At 33.4% G+C, this 13899-nt stretch overlaps 2 protein-coding genes across 5 annotated transcripts; one reads left to right on the forward strand and one right to left on the reverse strand.

The window, feature by feature from the left end:
- The first annotated feature begins 2130 nt into the window (after window positions 1-2130).
- Window positions 2131-4043, forward strand: LOC101214872 (psbP domain-containing protein 1, chloroplastic). 3 transcript variants are annotated; one of them, XM_004139475.3, is made up of 3 exons: window positions 2131-2351; window positions 2435-2854; window positions 3728-4030. In XM_004139475.3, exons 1-3 carry the CDS (start codon window positions 2217-2219, stop codon window positions 3947-3949), a joined length of 777 nt encoding a protein of 258 aa, XP_004139523.1. In that variant the 5' UTR covers window positions 2131-2216; the 3' UTR covers window positions 3950-4030. The 3 variants fall into 3 exon arrangements, with proteins under 3 accessions (XP_004139523.1, XP_031745289.1, XP_011654885.1); XM_031889429.1 differs by having other exon boundaries at window positions 2183-2351; window positions 2451-2854; window positions 3728-4043; XM_011656583.2 differs by having other exon boundaries at window positions 2211-2351; window positions 2442-2854.
- Window positions 4026-7921, reverse strand: LOC101214630 (AP-3 complex subunit mu). Of its 2 annotated transcripts, none has more exons than XM_011656574.2 (8): window positions 7702-7921; window positions 7526-7625; window positions 7233-7337; window positions 7074-7163; window positions 6096-6343; window positions 5621-5830; window positions 5290-5497; window positions 4026-4495 (listed from the first exon to the last, which is right to left on the reverse strand). In XM_011656574.2, exons 1-8 carry the CDS (start codon window positions 7734-7736, stop codon window positions 4250-4252), a joined length of 1242 nt encoding a protein of 413 aa, XP_011654876.1. In that variant the 5' UTR covers window positions 7737-7921; the 3' UTR covers window positions 4026-4249. The 2 variants fall into 2 exon arrangements, with proteins under 2 accessions (XP_011654876.1, XP_004139522.1); XM_004139474.3 differs by having other exon boundaries at window positions 7233-7343.
- Between the last annotated feature and the right edge of the window lie 5978 nt (window positions 7922-13899).

Below are 13899 nucleotides of genomic sequence, written 5' to 3' on the forward strand. Positions count from 1 at the left end.
TCATCATTAGAAGGTATTTACATGATGATTGGGACAAATTTTTGAAATACTTAGAAGACAGACTAAAACTAATTTCACTTATCAACATTTTCACTTGGAGAAAGCCCTTATTTGTCTTAAAGATAAGGAACAAGCAAGACTATTGTGCAACAACAAAGACTAGAATACAGTAGGCAAGTTTTGTGTTAAATTTGAAGAATAGTCGAAAGACATTTATGCATGTCCAAAACGTGTCCCTAGCTATGGAGGTTGGACATGTTTTAGAGGTTTGTCATTATCTGTCCGGAATATGAATTGTTATACACAAATTGGTGATGCCTGTGGAGGTTTGATTGAGGTTGCAAAGACAACATGGAGAAAGACAGATCTCATTGAAGTCAGACTTTGGTGAGGCACAATTATTTTGGTTTTCTCCCCGCTCAAATCAACATTTCGAATGGCAAGGGCAAGGTATACACTGTTTAGACAGTCTACTCGGAAAGTAGATGGTTCAAGGAAAGAAATACCAGTATCCATGCTACTTTTACTAGTCAAGCTACCAATGATTTTGATGAATATAATCTAGATGTTGAACAATATAATTTCATTGGTTTTACTGCTATACCACCAGAGAAGAAGAATGTTAAGGCTAATCAGAAGACAAGACCAAGTCGAAAAAATGAAGTCACAGTCGATGAATTCAAATTTGGGTTGCACAGGGTCTAAGGCCATAATTATCACAGATAATTCAAATGGTGGCAGAAGCATTGGTGGTAAACTTAAATCAATCATTTGTGGAAGCTTGGATAAAGGCAAAAGTACAATGATATACAGTGATAACCAAGTCTGCCAATAACCATCTTCAAATCCAAAAAGAAAAGTTAGTTTTCCATCTCATAAAAACAAGACTTTTTATTACAATTCGGAAAATGCACTTGTGAAGTCCATTCGTATAAAATTCTCATCCTCAAACCAAAATTGCCCAACATTTCACCCGAACCAATTCAAATCAGTCCACCAAAATTAAAAAATGCACAGAAGAAAAAAAGTTAAAGATATGTATACAGGATAAAAGCCATTGCTCAAAATAGCTCCATCCTTGATTTGAAGGCCCTTTCCTAGATACAAAAAAAGGAATTAATCTCTCTGTGGATCTCGGTAGTATCTCACCTCACTCAAATGATATGGACATTGGTTATATATCAAGTCCAAACTCAATCATGACCACTCTCTTGCAATAATCTCTACTCAATTAGAGATTATCCAAGAAAGCTTAGTCTCTGTAATAAATAGAGAAGATGAAGATGGAAGAGATGATAGCTGGTTAGGGAAAAATGATATCGGTGAGGAAGAATTCAAGAAACAACTTGTGGTGTGGCTGGAGAGACAACAATCTTAAACTTGCTCCTGCTTACTGCACAATTCCTAGCACATCAGGGACTCATTTGCAAGGTGAAAACAAAGATGAATCTAGTGTTTAGCCATCAGAATCAAATAGTTCTCCATGAAAATTATGTGTTGAAATGTAAGAGGGTCTGACTCTCCCCAAATAAAACATGAAATTTTCTCTTACTCCTCTAACTTTGTTTGACTGAATCTAAACTTTTATCTGTTAACAAAGCTTTGATTAAATCCTTATGGAGTTCTATTAACATAAAATGGACCACTAAAGAAGCTGAAGGCAAGTGAGATGACATATTATTTAAGTGGGATGATATCAAACATAAAGTGATTAACTATGTTGAAGCCTTCTTCACTATCTTTGCTAATATCTCTGAATCTGATGGCTATAATGGATGGTTTACTACCGTTTTTTATACTCACTCATTGGGAAAATAGATTCACCAACCATTGTAGCAAGCTATTGACTAGAGTCACATCTGATCATATCCATTTGTTCTTGAGACAACAAATCTTAGTTGGGGTTCATTCATTTTCGCTTCAACAACTTAATTGCTCATAAAAGCCTTCCTAGCAAGGTTGACAATTAATCCTGAGACATTTTTTATATTTACCATTGTGGACTTTTTTTCATTTTCAGTTTATCGTAATTATTTGACGAGTTTATTACGTATCTTTGTTATTTTTAAAATTTACTACTAAGTTTAATTATGCAGGTAAGTTTAAAAAACTGTTGTATTAATATAAATTTTCCTATTTAAAAAAAGAAAAGAAAAAATCTTATCCTAACGATCAGAAAGAGAAGTTAGTGTTTCCCTTTCTCGAGATTCCTGAAAATGGCCGTAATCCTCGACTCCTTCCTACCTTCAATTCAAACACTGAGTTCTTCATTTCGCCAAAGGATTCCCAGCACTTCTTCTACGCGGTGGCCTATGAATTCATTCCCCAAATGTTGCTCTGAATCTCAATCGGTAATTCTTCACAAACTGTAATCTATCTGGAACTTGTTACTTGCATTTATCGTTACCGCTATACCTTTCTAATGTATAATCAGATTAAAGGCGTTGCAGTTCCTAGGAGGAGTGCAATGGCGTTGATGTTGTCCACTTGTATTTTCTCTAATTCTGCTTTGGCTGTGTCATCCGTTGGGTTATTGGAATACATTGACACTTTTGATGGGTATTCCTTCAAATACCCTAAGAATTGGATTCAAGTTCGAGGGGCGGGGGCTGATATATTCTTCAGGGATCCCTTTGTTCTTGATGAGAATCTTTCGGTGGAGTTCTCGTCGCCGTCTTCATCTAGGTATAACAGCGTTCAGGATTTGGGACCTCCTGAAGAAGCTGGGAAGAAAGTGCTGAAGCAGTATTTGACAGAGTTCATGTCCACAAGGCTTGGAGTTAGAAGGGAATCTAACATTCTTTCTACTTCTTCCAGAATGGCTGATGATGGCAGAACTTACTACCAAGTTGAGGTAACATGCTTCTACACTTATCCTTTCCTGCTTCAATTCTGTCCATTTTTCTCATTCACTTGTTCTTTATCTGCACATTTGGTTATCATATTCAAAATGTTTAGCCCAAAATGTTTAGATTTTAAAACTACAAATCATAAATCAAATGGTTACCAAGTGAGACCGTAAGTTTCTCAACCATGGATAAATTATTAGATTTATATTCATAAGCTTAATAGATATCTTTTAAAGTGTTCAGCTCAACGAGGACAAAAGATCTCGAGTTCAAATCTCACCCCCAAGTTGTATTACAATACCTTTTAAAGTTTGATGGTCCGGAAGACAAATACAAAAACAAAATGAAACTTGTAATCTCACCTTTTAAAAACCTCTTCTAATTGTCAAAACAAAAGTTCTCTTTGGTCAAGTGTAATAGTTTCACTCGAACAAACGTTTCCAGTGTTTTCAACAGCAGAAATCACTGGCCGTGAAGCTTAGTAATAAGCAACAGAAAACCAGAATGTTGTAAGAGTAGCACTTCAAAGATTGTTGTGAGCTGTGGCATTCTAGTTTTCGTTATATATGTATGTGATGAAGTTTGAAATTTCATAGTTCAATGCTTAACATTTAACATTAATAATGTAATGTCCAGATTTGGTTTATTTATTTATTTATGCTTTTTTTTTACCCTTGAAAAGTTACATTTATTTTGAAACTTATTCGAGACAAGAAATGACATTTAAACTTGAAGGGCTTAGTGCAACTTTGAATGGAACTAACCCATAGGTTATAAGTTTAAGTTAATCCTTAATATGTTGATCTCTATTTCTTCAAATATAAAGTCATATGCTAACAACAATAATCCATATATATCTTACAATTATATGATATCAGGTAAACATAAAGTCATATGCAAACAACAATGAATTGGCAGTAATGCCACAAGATCGGGTGGTTCGTTTGGAATGGGACAGAAGATACCTTTCAGTTCTTGGAGTCGAAAACAGTCGTCTATATGAGTTGAGACTACAAACTCCAGAAAATGTATTTGTAGAAGAAGAAAATGACTTGCGCCAAGTTATGGATTCTTTCCGAGTCAACAAAGTGAATGCATGAAATGTTTTTGAGGGTTTTCAGGTGTAATTGCTGAGACATTGTACCTTCCATCACTAAAGCAAATTGCTTCTATTCATTTTAGAGTTTGATATTGTGTCCTGTCTCACTCATTGAATATTTCTTTATTCATCGATTAAGTAAAAGGTCACCAAAGATTGACAAAGAATCAATTTCACTAAAACAGGAATCACTTCTGAGCTGCCAAAAGGCATCATTTAAATAAACTTTACAAAGGGTCACAAATTGTGCAAGTTCATAATAGAAGATTGTGCACTTGAGATCGAGGGTTGCTGCTATTGGTTATGATCGAACTTCAAACTGTCCTGCTCGTGTTAGAGCCCGAAAGCCTTTGTAAGGATGATTTGGCAAGTTCTTCACATCAAGTTTATCTACTTGCAGGCCAGAGAGGACTACACCCATGATCTTAAAACGCACTTGAAATGTTGGAAATACATGAAGCTGTTGTAATCCTGTTACGAGTGTTAATGTTCCAGACATTGAAGGGGTTTTATCTTTTGGAATCTTTCCAATTGTCCAAGAGCAGATCTGTATAAGCAAATTTCATCCCATTTAGCTTATCAGAAATAAGATATTATAGAAAATTTAGTATCCTTTAAAAAACATACAATTCAAGAACCAACTCACTTCACTAATCAGTAATATAGAAAATAAAAGGCAAGAATTTGGAAGAGGTACCTAACACTAAATAAAAACAACAAAAAGGAGCTGCTGGCGCTAATAGAGGTACCAATTTTAGACATCCCAGACCTAAAACAATGCTTTTCGTACTGTACCATCTAAGATGCTTTTTTCTTTTCCAATTTTTAGTTTTACCAAAATCAGAGGTGCTTTTGGTAAGGAGTCACTTTAATTTGACCATATCCGATTCATGTCGGACACTTATTAGACATGTATTGGGCATTTGTAGTGTAACAGATGTGTTAGTCACTAGTTGTACAAAATCAAAATAAGACATACATTGAACACTTGTTATACATGTATGACGAATAATAAAATTTGATACAAAAATACATCAAACTAAATTTTCAAGCATATAAATAAATAAACTTATCGACAGTGAATTTCATTCTTGCTTAAAGATTGTATATATTTTTTAAAATTGTATGTTTACTGAACGTCAACTGGCCATGTTGTGTCCTAAATTTTTAAATGTGTCACTGTGCCGTATCTATGGCTGTGCTTTTTTTACGGTAATCAGCTTAAAAGACATTTAGAAGAACTCTTCAGGTTGATTACAAGTAGAGATGGAATATTACTCCTTTTCCTCAGTTTAACAAAATATATCATTGCTTTAGAACAAAAAGTGATGCAACTATCACCTTATTAGATAGGATGTTCACTGTTCCATAATTTGATGTAAGGTCAGCTGACAGAACACATGAGGGCAATTGAAATTGCACATCTATCGAGTCAATTGGCTTTCCAGGATCATGTCGAATTCCTACTAACACACTGACTCGACATGTCCCTGCATCTGAAGTAAACTGAGGCTTTACGTATACAGGAGTATTCTTCAACTTTCTAACCCTGAATGGAAGTAAAGTTGATTTGGTACATAGGGAATACAAATAATTAACGTTTCATAACTTGGAAAAGTAGATACTTTCCAGTTCCAGTATCTCAGTTCTTTCATGTTGTACTTATTCATACCTGTAACTCATGAGCTTAAACTGTCCATCAGGAGGTACAAAAGACAGGATTTGATGTGATTCCCATGGACGAAACCGAACACAAGGATGGAATCTCACATCATCAAGGATTGAAGGGTTTGTAAATGAAAGAGTCAAATCAGGAAGACCAGATAGATGAGAATTTACTTGGACCTCACCATAAATTTCACACTTGATCAGGTGGCCATTCCTGGACAAGAAAGTTCGTCAGCACGATTGAATACAACATGTTTACTATTCTCATGTGATTGTAATTCATAAGAACTTTAATTGAGCTGCATTAGTGAAATTTTTATATATTAAAGATCATACAATTTTACATGCTGTAGGAATACAGACACCAAACCAAAATTTCTCAGTACGAAATATTAATTTAATGGTAAATGTATAATTGGGGATGGAATAAGTACTGCTATTCATTATAAAAATAGAAATTGACAGAAAACTTTTAGAACCTGTTTAGAATCGCGTCCATCTCCTCCACAAGATCAACATTAACTTCATTTTTAGCATATTTTGGATCAGTTGTTCTCCATGGAACATGAGATGCAATTGCACCTGGAACGGTGTCACTCACATTCGAACTGTTACCAGTCACCACACTCAATACTTTGCTGACAAGGTTTGGTGGAGCTATGATTTCTCTCAAGATGTTAGGTTCTGTAGTGAGGGGGAAACCGTTGTCTATCATCTCATCCAGAAGCTACAAGTTACAACTGACTAATTATTAATTTTTGGTTAGGGCAAATGAAATTAACAATCTAAAAGAAGGAAAGAAGATTGGCAAGAAAGTTCCTGACATCCTTTTCTTTATTGCACATAGGCTGTTTAATTTACACAGAATTGATGTATTCTCGTTTTTTGGATGTGATGAGGGCACTAAGGGGATGTCAACCTAGTTGAGATGCCTAGGTGCGCTTGCCGATCCTCCCTCAATTTTTTTTTGAAAATGATATGAATCTCACTATAATTAATATTGAAAAATAAAGAGACAAGCTCAATGTACATGAGGGTTATACAAAGTGTAAGAGATTAAACCACTGTATATAAGGATTAATGGGTTAACCTACGAGGCTACCACCTTCTAATTAAGTAAACAACTAGATGATTAGAAACTAAAAAGAAAAAAGACAACAGCAAAGTATAGTTCACTTAGCCGGCACATTACTTACATCCCTAGAGGCAGGAGATTTGATTCCCCCCACCCTATATTCAACTCCAATGATAATGTAATGATAAAAGATTAACAAAAATGAATAAATAAAAACTACAAACTACAACAATTAAGAACTACAAAACTACATCAAGAACTTACATAAACATGGAACAAATGTAACCATTCATTTTCCTGTGAAAGTTTCTAGAACTACAGTAGAAGGTACTCCCTTAAATCCAAATCAGCATGTGTGTACGTGAATAGGTTGGGATATTACCTCGTACACAATAACAAAATTATCCTTGACCAAATCTTCATTCAACTCCCCAAGATAATCGGTGAGAACATCAGCCACTCTGCAGAGGAACTAAGCATGAAAAGTTAAGAACTCAAACAGCCAACCTAATTTCTTACTCATTCTAGAGAAGAAATTTACTTCAATGCCCATTAAAGGCGGCATTTCGACTTGGGTGCAGGCCAAGAAAGTGATTCCAGCGCGAATAACTTGGAAAAGATAATGTGTTGGAGAAGCAATCACTGGCTGCAGCTAAAAATAAATGAAATAACAAAACGAAGAATCAAAATCAAGCCAGATAACGGAGTTTCAAGTGTACCCACAGCTTAACTTTGAACAAATACTTCAAAATCAAAGACCCAGATGTCAAAATATAAAAGCAAAACAAAAGAATAGAGTAGTTAAAAATGGAAATCTTGAAATTCTAAAGGTACCTTGAAGGAATCACCTTGAGATAGGGATTGTTCCCAGAACCAGACGCATATAGATCGGTCGACACGATGGCCAGTGAGCTGTTTCTCCAGCATAATCTCTCTGCAAAATCCAACAGGGAAAGGTGTGATTGAATATGGGATGATAGGAGTGAATGTGAAATTGGATCATCTCTTACCCAGAATCGGATAGCAAAAATATGCATTGCAACATCGGTCAATCGGAGTCTGAAAGTGAGAAATGACGAAGATCAATCAGAGGAGAGGTCTGTAACCTTGGGTGGAATGAGATTTTAGAAGAAACTTTGGCAGAGGTCTGAGTAACCCGGAAGTGGGGGAAGGAGCCGATAGAAAGAAATTTCAGGAGGAAGATGGCTTTCGTGTGTGAGAATTCCGGGTGAAATCCGGTTGGGTTTTCCAACCCAGGTTTTTTAGTCATTTCGGTTCACAAGTTGAATAATTCAAATTTAGTTTCTATCTCAATCTAATCAAACCCATAAAATATAGATTGGGTTGGGTTCTATATATAACTTTTTTCCTTTCTTCTCGTTTTCTAGTTTCTGATGGTTATAAAAGTTTGAAATTGTTACACTTAAATTTCAAATATACATAATTCAAATTTTTTATTAAAACAAAAATAATATATAATATTATATTAATTCGGATTGGGTTGGGTTGAACCAAAATTTTCAACCCGAGACCCAACCCAACTCGAAAAAATCAAATTTTTTTAACCCAACCCAACCCATATTTTAACCTAATCCAATCCAACTCATATTTTAATAAAAAAATGTCCTCATGATTAAATCAACCTCGTTTGAAGTTGATGTTTTCCCATAAGTTTAGTACGCGTACAAGGACCACTCATTATTGATTCACGTCTGCTCGATGTGTTGGTCACACGTTTCTTCACTCTACCAGTTAATTAAAAATTGGCATATTTGATAAAATAACAAGTGTTTTCTTTATGAATTATAATAGTTAATATTTTTTATTATCTTCTATTGTGTGCATATATATATATATATAGTCTAAGCTTTTTTTTTTTCATTATAATTACTTTGTTTAATGAAGTAGCATGGAGATACATGTCTCGTTTAATAAAGATATATGTCTGGCAAATAATGTAACTATCCACACAATATACTAATAAGTAAAAAAAAATATTTCAAACTGACAATGTTGGAAGCAAAAGTCAATACAATATTAGGTTCTATAAACATAATTGAATGATTTGGAAAAGCAAATATTAATTTGCCTAGAGGAACAAAATTCACAATTGATATAATGCATTGTTCTCTAATCAATCAAAGACAAATCTACTAAGTTTTAAAGATATATGTTACAATGATTATCATATTGAGACTAATAGAAAAAATGAGATATGAATATCTTTATATAATATATACCGTCTCAAATGAAAAACGTATATTATAAAAATTACATTCTTTATCGTTTGAATTATATTATACTCATATACGAGCAATTGAAACATATGCAATAGTGAACCTGAAGTTCATGAATACAGACATATTTACAATGTGGCATAATTGATCGGGTCATCCAGCACTACAAGAATTTGGGATTCTCCCGACGCATAAAAGGAACGTCGGGAGATAGGTGTTCCACCGACGTAAAGAAACTACGTCAGTAGAATTGATCGCTCCCGACGTGGTGCTTACGGTGTCGAGTAAAGGTTTGACCAGTTCCGATGTAACTTATATAGATGTTAGGAAACTGTAACAATTAAATATATATTTCCTTTTTCCCGATGAAGTATTGAGAAACGTCGAAAGAAAGGAATTCTATTATTTAATTGTTACACCTTCCCCGACACCATTCAGAAAACGTCAGAAATGAGGTTTATATTTTTAAAATATTTAGCAACAACGTTAGGGGAAAGGAAACAACTAAATAATATGTTTCCTTCCCTCGACGCGCATTCAATAATATTAGAATAGTGGCTACTTATTCTCGACGTTATTAGTAATGTGTCGGATTTTGTTTTCGATATGCGTCGAGAGTGAGCTTATAATAACACTCTTGCAGTTCTGTAAATTTCAGTACACAACTAAAAGAGGAAGAAAAAAATGAGAGAGACCGAGAAGAAGAAGAGTGTAGTACGTTCGTCGTGTTACTGCTGCTCACCGTCGTTCGTCGTCGTCTATCGCCATCACTCCTAACTTCGATAAGTAGTTTAGTATTTGTTTTGGTTTAGTTTAGGGTTAATTTTTATTTTAGGATTAGTTTAGTTTGTGTTTCAAATTAGTTTTATGATTTAGGGTTTAAATTAGTTTTAGGATTTAGTTTAGTTTATGAATGTGAGAATTAATTTTAAATTTAAGAATTAATTTAGATTATGGGCGATTGTATTGATAATTTGAGAAGGGAAAGGTTGAATTGAAAATTTGAGGGGGCGGGGGTTGTTTATTTTTTAGGGGGAGGGAGGAGGGGGTTGTATTGAAAACTTGAGAAGGGGTGGGGTTGAATTGAAAATTAAAGGCGGTAGTATTAAATTTAAGGAAGCGTAACGATTTCAATATTTGTCTTTGTAAGGGCTTTTTATTGTTTTATAATTTCTGTAATTTATGGTTGAAATTTGTTTTGGCTATCTTGTAGTTATAGTAGCCTCTAGTCCAAATTAGTTGTTCTGTTTGTTGGAACTGTGAGGAAGCTTGTAAAGATTGAAGTAATTTGCTCTTAATTTATTATGGCTATTTTGTAGTTATGGTAGTTTGTTCAATGCAAACTTAGTTTTGAATTTGCTTAGGGTTACGAGGGTTTGAAGTGGTAGGTAGGTTGTAAATATTTAAGTTGTATGTGGTTAGTTTGTTTTGGCTATCCTACACTTATGTTAGCCTTTGTAATTTAAATTTAGCTTTAGTGAAATGTTTGAGAGATTAGGCATAGTTTATTCATGAAGTAAGTTTAGGACTTGAAAGGAGGAATATACGACTAATCAAACATATTTATGTTTTAAGTCTTTAACTATGGACAAGGGTTAAATGAAACTCAGAAATAAGTTCTCAGTTGATGTTGGGTGAGAATACATTGAGGTGGTCAAGGGCGCTCTACAGGTAACTTCAGCAATTAATTTGTTTTTTATTTTTAGACATACATAAGTATAAACCAAGCTAATGTGTGTGGTTTTTTTTTTTTTACTTTGTAGCATTTTTTTTTTTTTTTTTACTTTGTATCATTACTTCGTGCTTGATTTCAACGATCAAGCATTTACTAGATTTGTTGAGCATTGAATGCTCACATCTTTCAAGGACTTTAAGGGCGGCTGTCACAGACATTTCAAAAAGTAGTGACCCTGAACAGGCACGTGCCAACCTACTACATAGATTGGTGGGATGTTTGGAAGATTGACACTTCCTATACTGCAATCTCATAGTTGGCTTATAGCCCAAATTTGAGTGGCACTATTTACACGAGATTTCTGGAAAATCAAATTTGTGGAATTTGAACTTTTGTATTTGTATTAATTTTAGTGTTGTGAGTACAATCTCTAATATTTGATTTTTTTTATTCTCTCTCGAAAAAAATAAAATTTAAATCTTCAAGTTTATTGATCTTCTTGGATGATCGACCTTTGGGCTTGTTGGTCTTTTTAGGAATCGATCTTTCGCTTCTTGATCTAATTGAACAATTTGGATTGGTCTCTAACGTGTTGATCATCTTGAATACACTTTACAACTTCAGGAGAGTTATATTCTTCATATATTAAAAGCTTTGATCATGTGAACTTTAGATTTTAAGAGCTTTAGAGGTTTGGTCTCCAGAATGGAGAACTTTAAAATTTTCAGTTTTAAGAACTTAAGTGCTTCTGTCTTCTGGAAATTCAAAAAAGATTTAATCTTTCAAGCTTTCAATTTTTTAGTTGGTGATAATCTCAAGATCGATAAGAACCTTAATGTCTGAAGAGTTTCAGAGCTAGTTGAATCTTCAAATCTCCATAGCTTCAGAGATTGAATCTTCAAATCTCCATAGTTTTAGCACTTCATTCTCAATTTTTTTAAAAAATAAAAGGGCAAGAACTCAGTTTATAGAGGATTTTGGTAGGTTTTAGGTGGGCTTGAGCCTAGTTGCATGATGGGTTTGAGCTTGGACTCAATATCTTGTTTTGTACAAATTTTTACATGGAATAGTTTAAAATGTCGGAATTAATTAGATTCAAAATATTTGCATATATACCAACATTTTAAAAAAAATGCAATATAGCCAAATCTGTCAAAGTCTATATCAACAATAAATTTATGTTGAAAATATTGATAGACCAATAAAAGTATATCAGTGATAGACTTTAGTTTATCAGCGATAGAAATCTATCACTAATATATTTTGTTATATTTGCAATTTTTAAAAATTGTTGCTATATACTTAATTATTATTCTTAAAATTGTTACTATTAGGATTATGCTTCTTTTTTATTGAAACCAATTTGCAGCCACTAGCAGTGTGTGAATTTTCACATAAGCCGAGATGAGAGTTAAAAGGGTAGTGAGTTTTTTATAAAGATATTCAATAATTACTAGTCGGCAAGCAATGATTTTCTGCCATTTGGGAATCGATCATGGTTCGATCAAGTTAAACTTTTGACAATGTGTTCTTTAGCACAAGGGTCTTCAATTTGAACGATTCAGATTTCGTTTGGAGCTATCTACAATCTGATTCCAGTGTACAGTTATTTGTCACTTATTGTGATAAATCTTTCTAATTTCTTCTTCGTTGTTGGAGCTAACAAATGTGGCTTTTTGTTATGTTTTATTGGCTTTTATAAAGAAAATGAATTTAAAAAGAAAATGATTTTAATATTATTATTTTTTCTTGTGTCTAACGGCTAGTTTTTTTAAAAGAGGGTGAAGTTGCTTTATTGATTTCTTTTTAAACAAAGTATTTTGAAAAGATATATTATTATATTATTATTTGTATTGTGTCTAACGGCTAATTAAGTTTAAATCTCAACCATTCATTTTTATTTTACTTATATCTAATGACCCAAATGATTTTGAATTTATCTTTCCTCTCTTTTTAAATACTTCACATTTACACAAGATCATAAAATCTTTACAATCCTCAAAAAGTGCAAAAAGCCAACATTGTTATTCTCTCTAAAGCTTCCAATTTTTATTCTTTTCATCTTATTCTTGAGAGCTTCTTATTGTATTGTGAGGATTAAATTTGTGAGCTTCAAATTGTATACTCACTCTTTTAGAGAGTTTTCTTTTGTGTGATTTAAAAACTTCAACATATTGTAACGGTTGGATCCTAACCCGTGGAAAGGATCGGGTTTGCTCTTGAACCCGAAAAAGGAGCAAGAATCGGTTCGGCTCAAATCCGTGGAAAGAGTCTAAAGAAGATTTTCAATCAAAATCCCAAGAGGTGCTTGGGAAAGTGGATGTAGGTTGAGTTTAACCGAACCACTATAAAATTACGGTGTCTTCTTCTCTAACTCTTTTCTAATTATTTTTTAATTTAATTTTAGTTACATATTCTTATTGGTTGAGTTTGATTGCATACTTCCATTCATATCTTTTTATCAATCTTGTTATTTAACAAAGTTTACAAAGTTCTTTATTTAAATATTAAAAAATATCTAATTAGTTGATTTTACTTTTTATTTGTCAAAAAGTTTATTTAAACCCTATTCACCCCCCTCTAGGGTTGCCATACCGATCCAACAATTGGTATCAGAGCAAGGTTGCTCATCTTGAAATTTTAATTTCTTGATAAAGATGACATTGATGAAGATGACATTGCTTATTTCTCACGTAAGTACAAAAATTTCATAAAAAGAAAGAAATATTTCAAGAAACACCTATCAACCCAAAAAGAGTCAAAAGGTGAGAAAAGCAAAAAGGATGAGGTGATTTGTTATGAATGCAAAAGATCGGGTCATATAAGAACGGATTGTCCTCTCCTCAAATCATCTAAGAAATCCAAGAAGAAGGCAATGAAGGCTACATGGGATGATAGTAGTGAAAGTGAAAGTGAAGTTGAAGAAATGGCAAATCTTGGTCTCATGGCTCATAGTGACAAAGATGATGAACATGATGATAAGGTAACTCTAGAACCTCTTTCTATTGATGAATTATTTGAAAATTTTGAAAACATGCAAAATGACCTAGAAAAACTTAGTTCTAAGTATGTTGTGCTTAAGAAGAAATACAATGTTTTAATTAGTGAAAATAAGTCTTTACTTGATACAATTGCTTGCTTTAAAGAGAATGAAAATTTTGAGCAAATTGAAGAATTGAATGTCTCTAGTGATAAGCATGTTTGTATTGAGAAAGATGTTTTGCTTGATAAAGTTAGATTTCTTGAGCATGATAGTTGTGAAAAAGATAACTTGATTAAAGTGCTTAAAGAAAATG

Source organism: Cucumis sativus, chromosome 1 (genome assembly GCF_000004075.3).
Source record: "Cucumis sativus cultivar 9930 chromosome 1, Cucumber_9930_V3, whole genome shotgun sequence".
NCBI classification, from domain to species: domain Eukaryota; kingdom Viridiplantae; phylum Streptophyta; class Magnoliopsida; order Cucurbitales; family Cucurbitaceae; genus Cucumis; species Cucumis sativus.